This window comes from Salvia hispanica, chromosome 1 (genome assembly GCF_023119035.1).
Source record: "Salvia hispanica cultivar TCC Black 2014 chromosome 1, UniMelb_Shisp_WGS_1.0, whole genome shotgun sequence".
Lineage (NCBI taxonomy): Eukaryota > Viridiplantae > Streptophyta > Magnoliopsida > Lamiales > Lamiaceae > Salvia > Salvia hispanica.
Window position 1 is genome coordinate 25,637,264 of NC_062965.1, and position 18,192 is coordinate 25,655,455.

General features: G+C 34.2%; 3 protein-coding genes across 3 annotated transcripts in view; all 3 read left to right on the forward strand.

Annotated features, from left to right (window-relative positions):
* LOC125201039 (probable LRR receptor-like serine/threonine-protein kinase At4g36180) overlaps nucleotides 1-18,192 on the forward strand; it is a 30,452-nt gene that overhangs the window by 2,433 nt on the left and 9,827 nt on the right. The window lies entirely within an intron of this gene.
* LOC125201040 (LRR receptor-like serine/threonine-protein kinase RGI5) lies at nucleotides 5,406-7,793 on the forward strand. Its single transcript, XM_048098918.1, has 3 exons — nucleotides 5,406-6,018; nucleotides 6,103-6,315; nucleotides 7,338-7,793. Exons 1-3 carry the CDS (start codon nucleotides 5,748-5,750, stop codon nucleotides 7,463-7,465), a joined length of 612 nt encoding a protein of 203 aa, XP_047954875.1. The 5' UTR covers nucleotides 5,406-5,747; the 3' UTR covers nucleotides 7,466-7,793.
* Nucleotides 10,771-11,629, forward strand: LOC125201041 (receptor kinase-like protein Xa21). Its single transcript, XM_048098919.1, has 3 exons — nucleotides 10,771-10,866; nucleotides 10,939-11,261; nucleotides 11,342-11,629. The coding sequence occupies exons 2-3, from the start codon at nucleotides 10,982-10,984 to the stop codon at nucleotides 11,407-11,409; spliced, it is 348 nt and encodes a 115-aa protein (XP_047954876.1). The 5' UTR covers nucleotides 10,771-10,866; nucleotides 10,939-10,981; the 3' UTR covers nucleotides 11,410-11,629.

Sequence of the window (18,192 nt, forward strand, 5' to 3'; positions counted from 1 at the left end):
ACACTACGGCGCAATAATTTCACTGGGAATCTTTCAAGGGATATTGGGAATCTTACAATGCTAACAAAGTTTGACATCGGCGAAAACTACATGACTGGTAAGAAGAGAAGGCCTTATGATATTCATGATACCCATATAATCTTATCAATCCACTAAAGTCAATATCTTTCCATTTTGGGTAAATGGCTCATCACTATTTTTCACTTCATCTACTAGTACTTTTTTTAACAAATGAAGTAATACTCAAACTACTTTTTCTCCTTCCAATGCTTTACCAATTTTACATTAAATCGGTGTCTTCGACTTTTAGTAATATGTTTGTTGCATTTAACATCTAATCTAACAATTTGTCTAATCTTTGGCAGGGATTATTCCAGCTGAATTTGGTCAACTACACCAACTGGAGAGATTAGTGTTAGGGTTGAACAGCTTTAGTGGATCTATTCCACATGAGCTCTTTAACATTTCAACTCTTCAAATCCTTGATCTTGTTAAGAATGATATATCTGGAGTTCTTCCAACCAGTCTATGCCATACCTCTCCCATTCTTGAAGTGCTTACTCTTGCAGTTAATTCAATCTCTGGTCCAATACCAAATTCTATATCAAATTGTTCCCAACTCAGAATTCTCGCACTTAGTGCAAACAAATTGAGTGGTTATGTACCTGTTGATCTCGGCAACCTAAGACTTCTCGAAGACCTTAGAATGTTCGGCAACAATCTTACATATGCACCATCTTCTTCAAACATGGCCTTCCTTATATCACTGTAGAATTGCAGGTCTTTAACTCATTTGTATATTTCAGATAATCCTCTATACGGCACCATTCCAGCGTCCATTGGGAATTTGTCTTCCTCACTTGGAATATTCAGAGCCGCCCGCTGCAAATTAAATGGCAGCATTCCTGATCAAATAGGCAACTTAAGAAACTTGACGCTCTTGGCATTAGAGGGCAATGAGTTATCTGGTAATATTCCCCTATCCATCAAACATATACATAATCTTCAAGGATTATATCTTGATGCTAACAAGTTGCAAGGCTCCATTCCAGAGGTTGTCTGTGAAAACCAATTATCAGGTTCAATTCCTACATGTTTGGGAAAGATCTCTTCTTTAAGATATATCTTTATGCAGTCCAACATGTTGCATTCAAGCATACCTACAAGCTTATGGGATCTAAAAGATTTGCTGATTCTTAACTTGTCCTTCAATTCATTGAGTGGGGTTTTACCTCAAAAGATAAGTAACTTACGAGCAGCAATCGATATAGATCTATCGATGAATCAGTTGTCGGGGTCTATTCCCAGCACTATTGGAAAGCTACAGAATTTGGTTAATCTATCTTTAGGAAGCATGATAAATTTGGTGAGTCTTAACTTGTCCCATAACAACCTCTCTGGTTCAATTCCAAAGTCTTTGGAAGCTCTTCAACATCTCAACTACTTCAATGTCTCTTTCAATAATCTGAGTGGAGAGATTCCAAGTGGCGGTTCTTTCAGAAACTTCACTATGGATTCTTTTAAGGGCAATAAGGCATTGTGTGGAAGTCCGAGTTTCAATGTTCCAATTTGCCCCGCGGTTTCTAGTCACATATCAAAGAGGAAAAAGGTGGAACTAGCTTCATTTATTGCTTTTGGGGTTGTGGCTTTCATTTCTATTGTTTCTCTAGCTCTTATCTTTCTCAGAAACAGAAGGAAAGATAAGACAATTATAGAAGTTGATGAGATGATATCCATTGTGCCAGAAAGAATCTCTTATTATGAACTTGTGCAAGCAACTGAACAATTCAGTGAGAGCAATTTGCTTGGCACTGGAAGTTCTTGCTCTGTGTACAAAGGAGTTCTTAACAATTGAAAGGTTGTCGCTGTCAAGGTGTTTAATATGCGGTTGGAAGGTGTTTCAAAGATATTTGATGTCGAATGTGAGATACTTCGTAGCATTCGACACAGGTGTCTGAATAGTGTCATAAGTTGTTGTTCCAATGAAGACTTCAAAGCGTTAGTACTTGAGTATATGCCTAATGGAAATCTAGAGAAATGGTTATATTCTCAAAATCATTTCTTGAATTTCATGGAAAGATTGAATATAATGATCGATGTTGCATCGGCTTTGGAGTATCTTCACAGTGGCTATTCGACGCCAATTGTCCACATTGACTTAAAGCCAAGTAATGTCTTGTTAGACAAAGATATGGTTGCTCGTGTAAGCGATCTTGGGATAGCAAAGTTGCTATACGATGGAGATAGCACGGTGTTAACCAACACCCTGGGAACATTTGGTTACATTGCTCCTGGTGAAATGTTATTCTACATAAATATGTATATATACTTTATAATAAATGAAATGTTATTCTACATAAATTCTAATTGGCCTCCTCGTCAGGATTATTTTCTTGTGTTTCTTTTGTTCGATTAATTCTAATGATCTCAGTTTCTGTTCTTTAAATCTTTGAGCTTCTTTCTAGTTTATATTCTTGTTCGTCAGCCTTTACTCCTATCAGAGTAGAATATATTTTGCCTTACTCTTTATAGCATCATTTGAATATATGGTTGGAAAACTTTGCTATGATAATATTAAATAAATTTGATGTGTTATTAACTTTCTCAAAAATTTGATCTGGGCTACTGTAAAAATATCATCTTTACAGCAATCCAGGGATGTTGATTTGGAATCAGCTAACACCACTTCTGTCGGGGGTGGCGGCGGTGGTCCGGCAGCAGTGGCCGCCGAGAGAGGAGGTGACGCACCGCTTTCCTTTAATGGAAATGAAGATAATTGTTAATGGGAATGAGAAGAATGAGAGGAGGGATTCAAATGTTTCTGTGTGCTCAGTGGAGATGGTGGATGTGGAATCTGTGCAGAGGAATCTATGCTGCGTCCGACAAGAATATTCAAGGAATCTGGGATCCCTATTGAGCTAGGTTGTTCTTGCAAAGATGATTTGGCCGTTTCCCACAAGCAATGTGCAGTTGCAGAAGCATTGGTTCACGATTAAAGGAAACAAGTAAGTTTTAGCTGAAATTCAAACATACTATAGTTATTTTTGAATAAAGTTTTCTCTCTCTCTCTCTCTTTTTTTTTTTTGCTTCAAATTCATCATTATATGCTTGTGGCTGGAGTATATCATGATTTAATTCTGTGGATTGTTATGTTATGCTTTATGTCTCTGTGTGCATTTGTGAGTTGGGCTTTTGATCATTGATTCTTTGAGTATAGTGCAATGTTGAGGTGGATAACAGAAACAGCTTAGTTTGAAACGACTACTATAACTTTAAAGGAAAAGATAAAGAGAATTTTGATGTGGCCATGGCAACTGTGGGGAAAAGGAAGAGGTTAGGAAGGAAAAATGCCTCAAACTGTATCTATTAGAGAAAAAGAGAAAAGATGTGATTATGAAACTACATAAAATTGGTCTTAAAAAGTAAATCCACATCCTTTATTTATACTACTATCAGTATCATATCACTTACTGAAATGGAAGACATTTTTTACTCAACCAGAGATATCAATGCCCTTAAGATTAGGCTTCCTACTGTCATCCAGCACTCTGTCGCCAACTTCACCTACTCCAGCTTGACATTCTCCTCTCAACGCGATGCCACTTGTGGTTCTTTTTCTCCTCCTCGTCAGCATCTTAAATAACTTTGGCATCACATTCTTCTTTCATAGGTGCCAAAGTTGGATGGAATGCAACATTTATACTAATAGTTAATAAAAATAATTAAAACATTTCAGTTGTTGTTATTTACTGCATGCATGTGAGAAGCACGTTGACAATTCTTCATATCTATACATATATAAAAATGAGTTTTGGCCTTCTTTTGAAATAATTATAACTTTTGTCCTTATTCTGTAATATTTGTAAGTTATGCAATCAATTTCAAAATATTTATGGAATACCTAATTATTTCCAATGGCCATTACATGATAATTAATATATATTGCATTTTGATGTTTCATTTAATTATTAATTAAAATTAAAATGCCGTTTTCTTAGTAACTGCCCAAATAAAGAGTGCTATAAGTAACATATAACTCTCAGTACGTTTCTTAATCTTAATTTGTAGTAAGTTGTAACAGCCATCAATCATGCTATAATTTCTCCATCTATGATAACTTCTTAATATTCTTTGTCTATAAATATGTATATATGGTAGCTGTTAATTCAATCTCATTTGTCTTCCTCCCGTTGCATCACAACTTTTCTGCAAAGAGAATAATTTGTTTTTAGTGTGGTTATTATGTTCTTAATATTGTGATCTTACTAGGGGAAGAAAATAGAAGCCATAGAGACAATATTTCATCAGTCTTCAGAATTTGGTGGTATGTGTATTTTTAGAACAACTAAACATAGAGACAAATCAAATGTAGCCTCCTTGGAATATGTTTTCCATGATCGTATGGTATGAGTGTTATTTCTTATTTAATTAAATTTTTATAGTTATTTATCTAAAATCATTCATTATTATTGTTTCCCATGTAGGGTAATAGGATTGTAGGATCGTTTCCCTGCATTTTACAAAATAATTGTGAACAAATTAGGAAAGGATTAAATGTTTCTATTTGTCAAATATGAATGAAAAGTTATATGGAGTATATATTTATATGTGGATTTTTTTTTAGTTTATTATTTTATCTTTTTTATGGCGATATCATTACGCTCCTAATATCTTTTAGTTGTATATTAAATATATTCTTTTGGCTTTTGTATAGAAGTATTTTAGTATGAAGTGTGTATGTTGTGAAGCATGGGTGGAACTACATGTATAGGGGAAGGGGCTTTAGCCCTTAATGAATTCATCTTTTTTAAAACTTTTTTCTATTATAATATTTTAAAATTTATTCATATTTTTTATATATAATTATATAAAAGTCTTTATTAATAATCTAAATTACATAAAAATTTATATTTATATTTAAGTGCAATTTTGAAAACTTAAACCCTGCTTTTGTATATGCATCCGCAACTGTTGTGAAAGATGATATTTTTCTTTGTTGTAATCTAAGTGTTGTAATTAAAAAATTACTATTTTCTTATTCATTTAATTTAGTTTATCCATGCAATCAAATTAATAAAACAAAAATATTTTATCTTGTACATGGCGCAAGTGTTAACACTAATTATTGGTAGTTCTGTACTTATATAAAAGAAGAATCTTCTAAAATCTATACTTATATGAAAGAGGTTTGCTATCATTTCATCCCTGAAAAATAGTATATATAAACATTTGGTTAGTAGTATATTTTAAAAAGAATATAATAGGTCATGCAACACACGGGGTTGATACTAGTTAGCTGTAATGTTGCAGCTGAGAGTGACTCTAAACAGATCTAACAACTCATTAATTAGTTCTAACAGTGAGTTTTTAATTAAATTCAACTTATTAGCTCTGTTGCATATATACATGTGCAAGTGAAGTAAATGGTGCATGTTGCATGGCTCATATAATATGGTAAAAAAAAAAAATCTCTCTCTATCAATCAACCACGTCTTCCGATTTTTAGCCAACTAGCCATGGAGAAAATGTTGAATTACATTCTTGCATATGCATTCCTCACCAACAACAGCTTCACAGGTTCCATCCACTAATCTCTCTCAAACTTAACAAACCAACGATCCCTTGACCTACCTTACAATTCTCTGAGTGGAGAAATCCCAAAAGAGTTAGGTAAACTTCAGAAATTACGAAGGCTGTGAATCGAATTCAATCATCTCTCTGGTGCTATACCATCCGAGATATTCAACATGTCAAAGCTGGTATATATAGCCCTGGGACTAAATGAATTGAGTGGAAGTCTTCCAACAGACCTCTGCGGTAATCTTCCATTTCTTGCTGGGAATGGGATTTATCTATCCAGAAATCAGCTGAGTGGCGCGATTCTGTCAAATCTATCCCTATGTTCACATCTGCAGGTGGTGTCCCTATCTGGCAACTCTTTTAATGGGCAGATACCTGCAGAAATCGGCTACTTAACATCTCTTCGAATATTATTCCCCGGTTCTAACAATTTGAATGGTATTGTTCTTAGCATTAGATTCACAATAAAATTTTGATGTATGTATGTTTGTTTGAATAGTCATAATTACTATTATTTGACAGGTAAACTACCTCCTGAGATTGGAAATCTTCACAACCTGGTTGATTTTGCTGGTGAAAATAATCAGATTGGGGGCACTTTAAATATTTTGGTGAATATGTCTTCTCTGCACGAATTATCACTATGGCGCAATAATTTCACTGGGAATCTTTCAAGGGATTTTGGGAATCTTACTATGCTAACCAAGTTTGTTATCTTCGAAAACTACATGACAGGTAAGAAGAACATGTGATTTTCATGCTGCCCATATCATATTATCAAAAATGATACGTGCTCCATCTTTCTACAGCTAATAATCTTATTTTTTTCATTATTGTCGATCCACAAAAATTAGTGTCCTTCGATTTTTGGTTACATGGCTCATCACAATCTTGTTTCCCTTGGAAAGAAAGAACAAGTTCATAATTTTCCAACAATATCTTGAAGCAATTTGTTCTGGTGGTGATTCTTATCTAATTGGAACCTATAAGTTGATTAGAATTCTGTTGTTGCAAATTTGCTATTCCTACTTGTCCCAGCATGTCGTCTCTTGTGTACTGCCACCAGATATTTGCATGATAATAATCATAGATCTATCGGTGAAGGAATCAACAATGCTGTTGCTGCTGCAATATTACCTGTAAATAGTGTATTAAGTTAACTAGACTAGAAAAGATTATACGTCATTTTTATCTATTAATGAAATAAAGTAATTGAGTAAATTGAATTACATCACAAATTATATGTAGTAGTATAAGATACTAAATTTAGTATTCATTTTGAAATAAATTAGATTTTACTCCCTCCGTCCCAGATAGTTCGACCCAGTATTCCATTTCGGCCGTCCCACATAATTTGTCCCACTTCACTTTTACCATTTTTGGTAGTGGACCCCATATTCCACTAACTCATTCCTACTCACATTTTATTATAAAACTAATACTTTAAAAGTAGGACCCACGTCCCACCAACTTTTTCAACTCACTTTCCATTAGATTTCTTAAAACCCGTGCTGGGTCAAAGTGTCCCAAATTGTTTGGGACGGAGGGAGTAGTAACTAATTGATTTGATACGAGTAACATAATTTGGTAACTTTTTATGTAATTAGTCCCATTTATTAGCAATTACTCAAACTAATTTTTCCTTTCACGTATTTTACCAATTTTTATTAACTCGATGTTATCGACTATTAGTAATGACCAGACATAGCAATATGTTTGTTACATTCTAATCTATTAAATCATCTACTCTTTGTCAGGGCATATTCCTACTGAATTTGGCCGACTGAAGAAATTAGTGTTAGGGTTGAACAACTTCAGTGGATCTATTCCACATGAGCTCTTTAACATTTCAACTCTTCAAACCCTTCTTGTTCCCTTTAAGTGATGGAATCAAAGTCACAATGGACTTCTTCACACTTGCGTATTTGTCCTCCATCGACTCATACGAAGTGGATGCACCATCTTGGCTCCTACTAAACTCAGAATCTACATGAGTTGTGGCATAACTTCGAAAATGGACTCCTTTATACTTGGGTATTTGGAGTCCATATAGTTTCCTTCGACCTCACTAGGCCCCCTCACTTCTATGCTTCTTGATGTTTTCTTCGACCTTTCCTTGACTTTTTCTTTTTTTCTTTTCATTTTCTTCATTGGTTGCTTCTTGCCAACAAAATTTGTTATATTCCGACGAGGTAAATATGTAACACCGAAAAATTCTTCTTCATTCAAAGACTTGATATATTTTGTTTTTAATTCATCTTCCGTCGGTTCCATATGTGTAACAATCAACTGTTAATGTATATAGACAAACAATTGATATTCATGTAATAATTTTAAGAAATATAATATAACAAAACTTACGTCTGCTTTATCCAACAAAGGGCCATATGTACCATTGTTTAGAATATGCCGCCATCTCAAACATCGAGGAAATTTTGCACCAGCAGCTATATATGCCTATTTGGGAAAGGTCTCATATACCCAATAATGCAAAACCCAAACCGGACCATTTAAACGGTATTTTTGTTTACTATCATTAATATGAACCTTGTCCACGTAATCAAACATCATCTGATATGCGTATGCACTCCATGGAAAATTATTCCATTCCTTCAAATCTTCAACCAACACCCAAGCCCATTCATCTATCGTGCAATCCTCTAGGGCAAGGAGGAAAGAGTATCAAGGAGAGGATTGCACGATAGATGAATGGGCTTGGGTGTTGGTTGAAGATTTGAAGGAATGGAATAATTTTCCATAGGGTGCATACGCACATCAGATGATGTTTGATTACGTGGACAAGGTTCATGTGAAGGATAGTAAACAAAAATACCGTTTAAATGGTCCCGTTTGGGTGTTGCATTACTGGGTATATGAGACCTTCCCTAACTAGCATATATGGCTTCAGAATAGATTGATGGTGCAAAATTTCCTCGATGTTTGAGACGGCAGTAGATTTTAAACAAGGGTCCATATGGCTCTTTGTTGGATAAAGCATTTGTAAGTTTTGTTATATTGTACTTCCTCCGTCCCGCTTTAGGAGTCCCGGTTGATCAATTTTGGGCGTCCCACTTTAGGAGTCCCGGTTGAGATAAATTAATAAAAAATGCTTACAAAGTGTTAAAAGTGGGTCCCAACATCCACTACAACTAATAAAAAAGTGTTAAAAGTGGGTCCCAACATCCACTACAATATTTATTTATTACACACTAAACACTTTTTTTTTAAAACATGTGCGCGACTCAACCGGGACTCCTAAAGCGGGACGGAGGGAGTATTTCTTAAAATTATTACATGAATATCGATTATTTATCTAATATACATTAAAATATATTTTGCAACTGATTGTTATACCTATGGAACCGACGACGGAGGAATTAAAAACAAAATATATCAAGCCTTTGAATGAAGAAGAGCTGTTCGGTGTTACATATTTACCTCGTTAGAATATAACAAATTTTCATGACAAGAAGCAACCAGTGAAGAAAACGAAGAGAAAAACAGAAAAAGTCAAGAAGGAGAGGGTCAAAGAAAACATCAAGAAGCATAGGAGTGAGGTGGCCTAGTGAGGTCGAAGGAAACGATATGGACTCTCCAAATACTCAAGTATAAAGGAGTCCAATTTCAAAATTATGCCACAGCTCATGCAGATTCTGAAATAGATCAATAGGAGCCAAGATGGTGCATCCACTTCGTATGAGTCGATGGACGACAAATATGCAAGTGTGAAGAAGTCCATTATGACTTTGTTTCCATCACTTAAAGGGTAAACTGATCAGTTCGGTTCTATCAAGGCTCCAATGGTAGTGTATCATAGGAACAAAAGGTCATACTCTTTTTTATAATTGCAAATATTTTACTCTTTTATAATTGAATAGAACTAGCATAATTTTTGACTTATTACTGCACTGGTCATGTGTTGGACAAATTGATGCTACGCGAGAAGGAATAGGAATAGTTAATGTCCGAAAGTTGGATATCCACCGGGGTAAGCAAGACCATAACACTTGTATAAGTAGTGGTAGCCATTTACTCTCTTTCACAGCTTTTAGCCATTTACTCTCTTTTAATTTCTATCCCTAACTATATACATCCCGAGGATTCTTTTAGCAACTCAAGATTCTTCATTTCAAAATTTGCCTTTAATTGAGCTTTCACCTTTCTGATTTCATTAGCATCTGGACTATCATAGAGTGATTTGCAGAATCCCAATTTTGCTAGACTTTCAACAAATTTTAAGTACCATTGCTGCTCTGCTTAAGGCCATAAATGTTTTTCTTGAGCATACACACTTTCTGTTCTGAGCCAGGAACTTCCAAAGCCTTGTGGCTGCGCCATATAGATAGTCTCTTCTAGATCCCCATTTTGAAAGGTTGTTTTCACATCCAACTGCTCTAGCTCCCAATCTCTTTTTGCTGCTATTGCAAACAAAACTCTAATGGAATTGTGCTTAACAAAACTCTTGGTTGAACTCACCTGATGTCTTTCCCAAACCCACAGTCCGCCGCAAATTGTTCGACGAAGACGTCGAGGCCACTGACAGGGAGTCCACGACTGCTAAGGCTGATAACATGTTGCAAGACTCCATTCCAGAGGCTGTATGTGATTTATACAACCTTAATATCTTAAGTATTAGCCAAAACCAAATATCTGGTTCAATTCCTAAATGTTTGGGAAAGATCTCTTCTTTACCTACAAGCTTATGGGATCTAAAAGATTTGCTGGTTCTTGACTTGTCCTTTAATTCATTAAGTGGGATTTTATCTCAAAAGATGAGTAACTTAGGAGCAGCATTCTATATAAATCTATCAATGAATCACTTCAACATCTCACTACTTTAATGTCTCCTTCAATACTTTGAGTGGATAAATTCCAAGTGGTGGTTCTTTCATAAACTTCACTATAGATTCTTTTAAGGACAATAAGGCATTGTGTGGAATTCTGAGGTACCATGTCCCAGTTTGCCCCGCAGTTTCTAACCATATACCAAAGAGGAAAAAGGTGAAATGAGCTTCATTTATTGCTTTTGGAGTTGTGGCTTTCAATTCAATTGTTTCTCTAGCTATTATCTTTGTCAGATACAAAGGGAAAGATAAGATAACCGGATATGTGATGAGATGATATCTATTGTGCCAGAGAGAATCTCTTATTATGAACTTCTGCAAGCAACTGAACAATTCAATGAGAGCAATTTGCTTGGCACTGGGAGTTTTTGTAGTGTCGACTGAGGAGTTCTTAACAATGGGAAGGTTGTTGCAGTCGAGGTGTTTAATCTTCAGTTAGAAGGTATTTCAAATTTGATGTCGAATGTGAGATTCTTTGTAGCATTCGACACATGTGTCTAAACAGTGTCATCAGTTGTTGTTCCAATGCAGAGTTCAAAGCATTAGTACTTGAATGTATGCCCAATGGAAATCTTGAGAAATGGTTGTATTCCCACAATTATTTCTTGAATTTCATGGAGAGATTGAATATAATGATCGATGTTGCATCGGCTTTGGATTATCTTCAAGGTGGCTATTCAGCCCCTATTGTCCACAGTGACTTGAAGCCAAGTAATGTCTTGTTAGACAAAGATATGATTGCTCATGTAAGCGATTTTGGGATAGCAAAGTTACTATGCGATGGAGACAGTATGGTGTTAACCAACACCCTAGGAACATTGGGTTACATTGCTCCAGGTGAATTGTTATCTACTTTAATTATGTACTTACTCTTTAATAAATGAAGTCTTGCTTCATACTTTGTTTTGTGATTGTAGACTATGGTTCAGATGGACTAGTCTCCACAAGGTGTGACGTGTATAGCTATGGGGTGATGTTGATGTAAGTGTTTACGAGAAAAAAGCCAAGTGATGACATGTTTGTTGGAGACCTAAGCTTGAAGAGCTGGATTGAAATATCAGTATCACAGTTCACATATCAGGTTGTAGATGCCAACTTGCTAATGAACGTTAACGAAGAACATGGCGATAAAATAGTGGAATTCACATCATTCATATTGAAGTTGGCGTTAAAGTGTTGTACAGATTCTTCTCATAAAAGGATTAATATGAAAGAAGCTCTAGCTGGGATGCAGAAAATCCAACGTGGATTTTTGGATTGAAGCGGAATGCAAAGTTGTTTTCCTATGAATGCCAAGACTGAGAAAATTATTTGTCCTTACTATTTATGTCTCTGTCATGTTAGCGAATATTAGCCCCATTCGAGAATTTATGTTAAAATAGTTCGTAAAACATTTGAATTGCCTATGTGCGCTTGTATGGAAAATTGTTTAGGACTTCGAGAGTAGTATTGACCAAACTAGACCATCTCTTTTTTCTCCACAGGATGAGTTGAAATCAATTTTTAAAAACAACACCTTAGTTTAAATATATGGAGTAATAAAGTGTAATTAACTTTCTCTTCACATACCAAACACCGTCTACTATAAATATTTTTTCATCTATTTCTCTAGTTTTAGAGAAAACATAATTAAAATATTATTGGAGGATAGATAAAGAAGAGAAAAAAGGTAAAAAATGATTGAATGAAAAGAAATTAATTTAAATATATGGAGTAATAGCTAAACCATATTTTACGAAAACAAATTCTTTTACGGACGGAAAAGTACAATAATATATGTCTGGGACTGGGAAAGTTGTAAGGACTCCTTTTAAAATCCACAAAAGTTGAAAATAGTATATTTTGATAAACAAAACAGTTACTGCCTATATTAGATGGCACATTGAAATAAAACTAGGCTATTAATTAAGTATATTAAATTTTCTCTTAGTATACACTTCATCGAATCTGCAAAATTTGGTACATGTTTTAAGAATATAATTGAGAATGAATTGAAAAAATTAGTGATATACCGAGTTCACTGCAAAAAAATGGTAGTAACATGTAACAAACCTAGTGAGACGATTAAGTTTAGCTAAAATTCAAACAATACAAGGAGTTATTTTTGTATAAATTTTCCTCAAATTCATTATTATATGCTTTAGGTTGGAGTATATCATAATTTAGGAATAATAAATGTGGGATTCTGTGGATTGTTATGTTATGATTTTTCATGTCTCTGTGTGCATTTGTGAGTAGGGCTTTTGATCATTGATTCTTTGAGTATAGTGCAATGTTGCGGATAATAGAAAAAGCTTAATTTGAAACAATTGTAACTTTAAAGGAAAAGATAAAGAGTATTTTGGTGTGGCCATGGCTACTGTGGAAGAAAAGGAAGAGATTAGGAAAGGAAAAGCCTCAAACTGTAGCTATGATAAGAATCAATAATAGAGAAAAAGAGAAAAGCGAAAGGATGAAAGAAGAAAGATGAAAGATGAAACCACTCCACTAGGCACTAGCAATAATGTGCAAGTGAAATAAGTGATGCATGTTGCATGGATCATATAATATGGAAGAAAAATCTCTCTCTTAATCAATCAATCAACCACAGCTTGTAATTTGAAGCCATGGAGAAAATGTTGTATTGCGTTCTTGCATTTGCATTCCTTACCATAACCTTTGGAAACCCTTGTTTAGCCCAAATGAGCCTTAGCACTGATCAAACTGCACTTCTTTCAATCAAACAACACATCATCTCTGACCCTTCTCATATACTCGCAACAAATTGGACTAATTCGAGCTCCGTATGCAGCTGGATTGGCGTCTCTTGCAGCTTGCGCCACCATAGAGTATCTGCATTGAATCTCTCTTACATGAGTTTCTCCGGCACCATTCCCCCACAGCTCGGGCAACTCTCCTTCCTCGTCTCCCTCGACCTCTGCAACAACAGCTTCACAGGTTCCATCCCCAAATCTCTTTCAAACCTAACAAACCTACAATTTCTTGGCCTATCTTTCAATACTCTGAGTGGAGAGATCCCAAAGGAGTTAGGCAAACTTCGGAATTTGCAAAGGCCGGGGATAGAATACAATCATCTTTTCGGAACTATACCATCTGAGATATTCAACATGTCTACTGAATTCGGCCAACTTGGTTACTTTTCTCATTTTTATTTGTGCACATAAATTAGTACTCCATTTTTGGTAACATGGCTCATCGCTATTTTTCACTTCATATCCTACCTTTTTATAAGAGAAAATTTTCGATTAAATTAACTTTTAGTTAACTTCTAATCAATCCCACAACTTAAAAAGATATCTAATTAAATCACAAATTATAGTTGTTTGGCAATTGTCCCATAACATAAACTTTTTTTTTGGCAATTACATGGCTTTATTTATTGACATGACATTTATGTGGCATTATTTATTCACGTGATATTCTAATGTGATATTTCTCTTCCATCAATGACGCGCATTATATAGTAATTAAAAAAGACGCTGCCTCTTTTCATTCTCATACAATTTAGCTCTAATTCTCACCCCCTCTTCGCATTCTCACACAAATTTAAAGAATTTTTTATCATATGCCATGTTTTTGTTGTTTTATTAGTCCTGTTCAGCTAAATTTTTTTTATCTTACGGAACATTTGCGAAACTTTTATAAGGTGTGATTTAATTAGCTAACGTTGTAATTTATGGGAATCTCAATGCTCACAGTTCAAACCACTGGTTCAGGTTTTCAAAATGGTGTAACCGTAACCGAACCGTCAAGGCATTAGCCGGTTCCGGTTTAGGGCCCGGAGCCGGCAGTTCCGGTTTAAAACCACTGAGTTTTTGCCGATTTTGGCGGTACCGGTTTCGGAACTGGCGGTTTGACTATTTTTTTAAAATAAAACATTTATTTTAGGATTCAAATCAATTGGTCATATTTAAAGTAAGATCTTTTGATATTTTTAGTTCCAACACTTAATGTTGGACTTGGACCTTTGAATATGAAGAGATTGTATAGGGTGATTCTCTTTAATAGCTTCACAAATCATTAGTGTTTTGCTCTTTCTTTCAATTAGGGATAAAAGTATTCATGATTTCATTTATGTATAATTCTTTTTTATAACTAAGATATTTATTCTTTATTTTAATGTAGGATAAAAAGTCATTCATTTATAAATTTATTTATAACTACATGATAGATTTCTCAATCATTCTTCGTCTATATGATATGTATCATTCATTATTTGTTTATCAATATCAATCATATTATGCGTACAAATTTATGTATTCAACTAATAAATTTATTTATTATATGGATTATACTCAATATGAGAAAAATTATTATACAAATGGTAGTAATTTATCAATATACAATTCTTATTATTTATTAATTATACCCATGACCTCACCAACGACAGCTTCACAGGTGCCATCCCCAAATCTCTCTCAAACTTAATTAGCCTACAATCCCTTAACCTAACTTCCAATTCTCTGAGTGGAGAGATCCCAAAGGAGTTAGGGAGACTTCGGAATTTGCAAAGTCTGGAGATCGAATACAATCATCTCTCTGGTGCTATACCATCTGAGATATTCAACATGTCGAAGCTGGTGTATATAGCGTTGAGACATAATGAATTGAGTGGACGTCTTCCAGCAGATATTTGTAGTGATCTTCCATTTCTTGCTGTGATTTATCTCTCTGGAAATCAGCTAAGTGGCGCGATTCCGAGAAATCTAACCCTATGTTCACAGCTGAAGGCGTTGTCCCTATCAAAAAACTCTTTTAATGGGCAGATACCTGCAGAAATCGGCTACTTAACATCTCTTCGGATATTATACCTCGGTGGTAACAATTTGAATGGTATTGTTCTTGTTCTTATAGCATTAGATTCACATGAATTTGATGTTAGTATATTTGTTTGAATATTCATAATTATTTGACAGGTACACTACCACCTGAGATTGGCAATCTTCATAACCTGGTTAAATTTGGTGTTGAATATAATCACATTGGGGACTCCTTAAATATTTTGGTGAATATGTCATCTTTGCAAGAATTAAGCCTATGGCGCAACAAGTTCACCGGGAATCTTTCAAGGGATTTTGGGAATCTTACGTTGCTAACTGACTTTTCAATCACCGAAAACCACATGACAGGTACGAAGAACTGTGATTTTCATGCTACCCGTATCATCTTATCAAAAATGATGCTCCATCTTTCTCCAACTAATAGTCTTGTTTTTCATTTTTGTCAACCCACAAAAATTAGTACTCCATTTACGGTAACATGGATCATCACTATTTCTCAATAGATCTGCTACTTTTTTACAACCTCCGTCCCCCAAATTTTATCCCTCTTTGACCCGACACGGGTTTTAAGAAATGTAATGGAAAGTGAGTTGAAAAAGTTAGTGGATTGTGGGTCCTACTTTTATATATTAGTTTTATAATAAAATATGAGTGGGATTGAGTTAGTGGAATGTAGGGTTCACTATAAAAAATGACAAAAAAATGTGAAATGAGACAAATTTTGGGGGACGGACGGAAATGGAAAAATGGACAAATTTTTAGAGAATGAGGTAGTAAATTATAAATCTCATTTATACATATACTCCCTCCATCAAAAGAAATCGTCTCATTTTAAAAATTAAAACTCTCATATTTTATTTACTTTTTCTCATCTCTTTTCTTACCTTTTCTCTTAATTTCCGTCCTATTTCACTAATTTCTGATTAAAACTCATAATGATGCAAATATTTTTTGTGACGTATAAGTTTTATGAATGAAATGTGACTAGTAGTAATAGTATTTAACTGACCAGTAGTGACACAAAGAAAAATAGGAACTTCTATTGCAAAGCAGAGTACTACAATAACTTGAAACTCACAATTTTGAGCATTTTGGTTCTGTTAAATAATGAATAATATAACGCTTAAGAAAATCTAATTATATAATAATGATAGTAATAAATAAAAAATCTTAATATATTTTTATTATTATTTTATTATTAATAAAAAAATAGTACTCCCTCCGTCCCACATAATTTTACACAATTTGACTTGGCACGGGTTTTAAGAAATGTAATAGAAAGTGAGTTGAAAAAGTTGGTGGGATGTGGGTCCTACTTTTAAAGTATTGGTTTTATAATAAAATGTGAGTAAGAATGAGTTAGTAGAATATGGGGTCCACTACCAAAAATGGTAAAAGTGAAATGGGTAAAATTATATGGGACGGACTAAAATGGAATACTGGGTAAAATTATGTGGGACGGAGGGAGTACTTATTAATTAAATCAAATATAAAATTAAAATCTTGATTTTTTTTCAAGCACGGGAAAGTAAAATTGTTAGTAACCGTCAATCAAACATGGCCAAAGTACTTTTTTCTCCTTCCGATTTCTAGTATCACGTCTGTGCTATGCACAGATTAATACTCCCTCCGTCCCAATAAATATGAAACGTTTACTTTTCGGCACAGGATTTTATGTAGTGTTGTTTTGTGAGTTAAAGAAGAGAGAGTAAAGTAAGAGAGAGAGAAAAGTAGAGATAAAGTTATTTCTATTTTAAGAAACGTTTCATTTTTAATGGGACAACCCAAAAATGAAAACGTTTCATTTCTAGTGGGACAGAGGGAGTATATTATTAACACGTTAATTTGCAATTTTAAATTAATTAAACAAAATTAGAATCAATATGAACAATGAGCAATATGAGTAACAATTTTAGTTATATGAGAATCAAAAATCCACGCAAATAACTTTAAAATTAATATCAATCCAATCTTTATAAACTAAACCTTCAATTCTTCACAATTCACTCTTCAACATAACTCATAGGTAAAATAATTTGTTTGTCAATAAGGAATAAAATCAATTTGACATGCACAAAATCAATAATCAATATGTATTAAAACGATCATCCGTAGAGCAAAGCATAAGATGAGACTTATGAAAGTACACAATCGAACAATGTGGTGTGAATTGTTCGATTGTGAACTTTTATGAGTCTCATCTTATGCTTTGCATGCTCTACGGATATTTGAGCCCTCGAACGTTGCAATTCCTCCCTCTTTGTTGAGGTAAGATTCAATCCATTCCGCTCAAAATCCTGAACCTATCACTATATGGAGTATTAACGATAAAGACTTGACAAATAAAAAGTGCTTTGAAAACCAATAGTAATAATACAATAGGAAAGAAATCCTCATCATGAATAAAGTTAGGCATAATATGCTGACAGGTGCATACCAAATACTCCCTTTGTCCCACAAAAGTTGAGACAAAACTTTTGAGCACGGAGATTAAAAATTTATATTAAATAAATAGGAGAGATGAAAAAAGTATAAAAGATAAGAGAGTAAAGTAAATGATGGAATAAAGTAAGAGTGATTAGATGTTTTGTCTTTTGTTAAAAAAAGGAAATAACTCAACTTTGTTGAGACGGACTAAAAAGAAATACGATTCAACTTTTATGGGACGGATGGAGTACTGTGCATAACGCTCGACTTCAGAACTCATTGAATCACCTCCTGTTGTGAAAGCTTTGATTACATGGTAAACATATTCCAGAATGCTGTGTTATTTCCAAGAAACAGACAACATAAGGATCCTCCGAATATATAAAAGTCTAATCAGGTATAAACAGATGTTTCCTCAACAAAAGCAACTATCAAAAACTGTTTTACTCTCTTTACCTTGTTCAAAATCAAAAGAAAGTAGTATACCACAATATTTTCAACGGCCCAGCGGGGCTACAAGATGAAAATTTTATTAAAGTGAAACCTGCATACGGAAATAT

Bases quoted from the DNA above. Each gene is read 5' to 3' on its own strand.
- LOC125201040 (XM_048098918.1), top strand. From the start codon at position 5,748: ATGTCAAAGCTGGTATATATAGCCCTGGGACTAAATGAATTGAGTGGA. The intron at 6,019-6,102 runs GTATTGTTCTTA...ATTATTTGACAG, and splicing joins CGGTTCTAACAATTTGAATG to GTAAACTACCTCCTGAGATT. The intron at 6,316-7,337 runs GTAAGAAGAACA...ACTCTTTGTCAG, and splicing joins CTTCGAAAACTACATGACAG to GGCATATTCCTACTGAATTT.
- LOC125201041 (XM_048098919.1), top strand. From the start codon at position 10,982: ATGCCCAATGGAAATCTTGAGAAATGGTTGTATTCCCACAATTATTTC. The intron at 11,262-11,341 runs GTGAATTGTTAT...TTGTGATTGTAG, and splicing joins ATTGGGTTACATTGCTCCAG to ACTATGGTTCAGATGGACTA.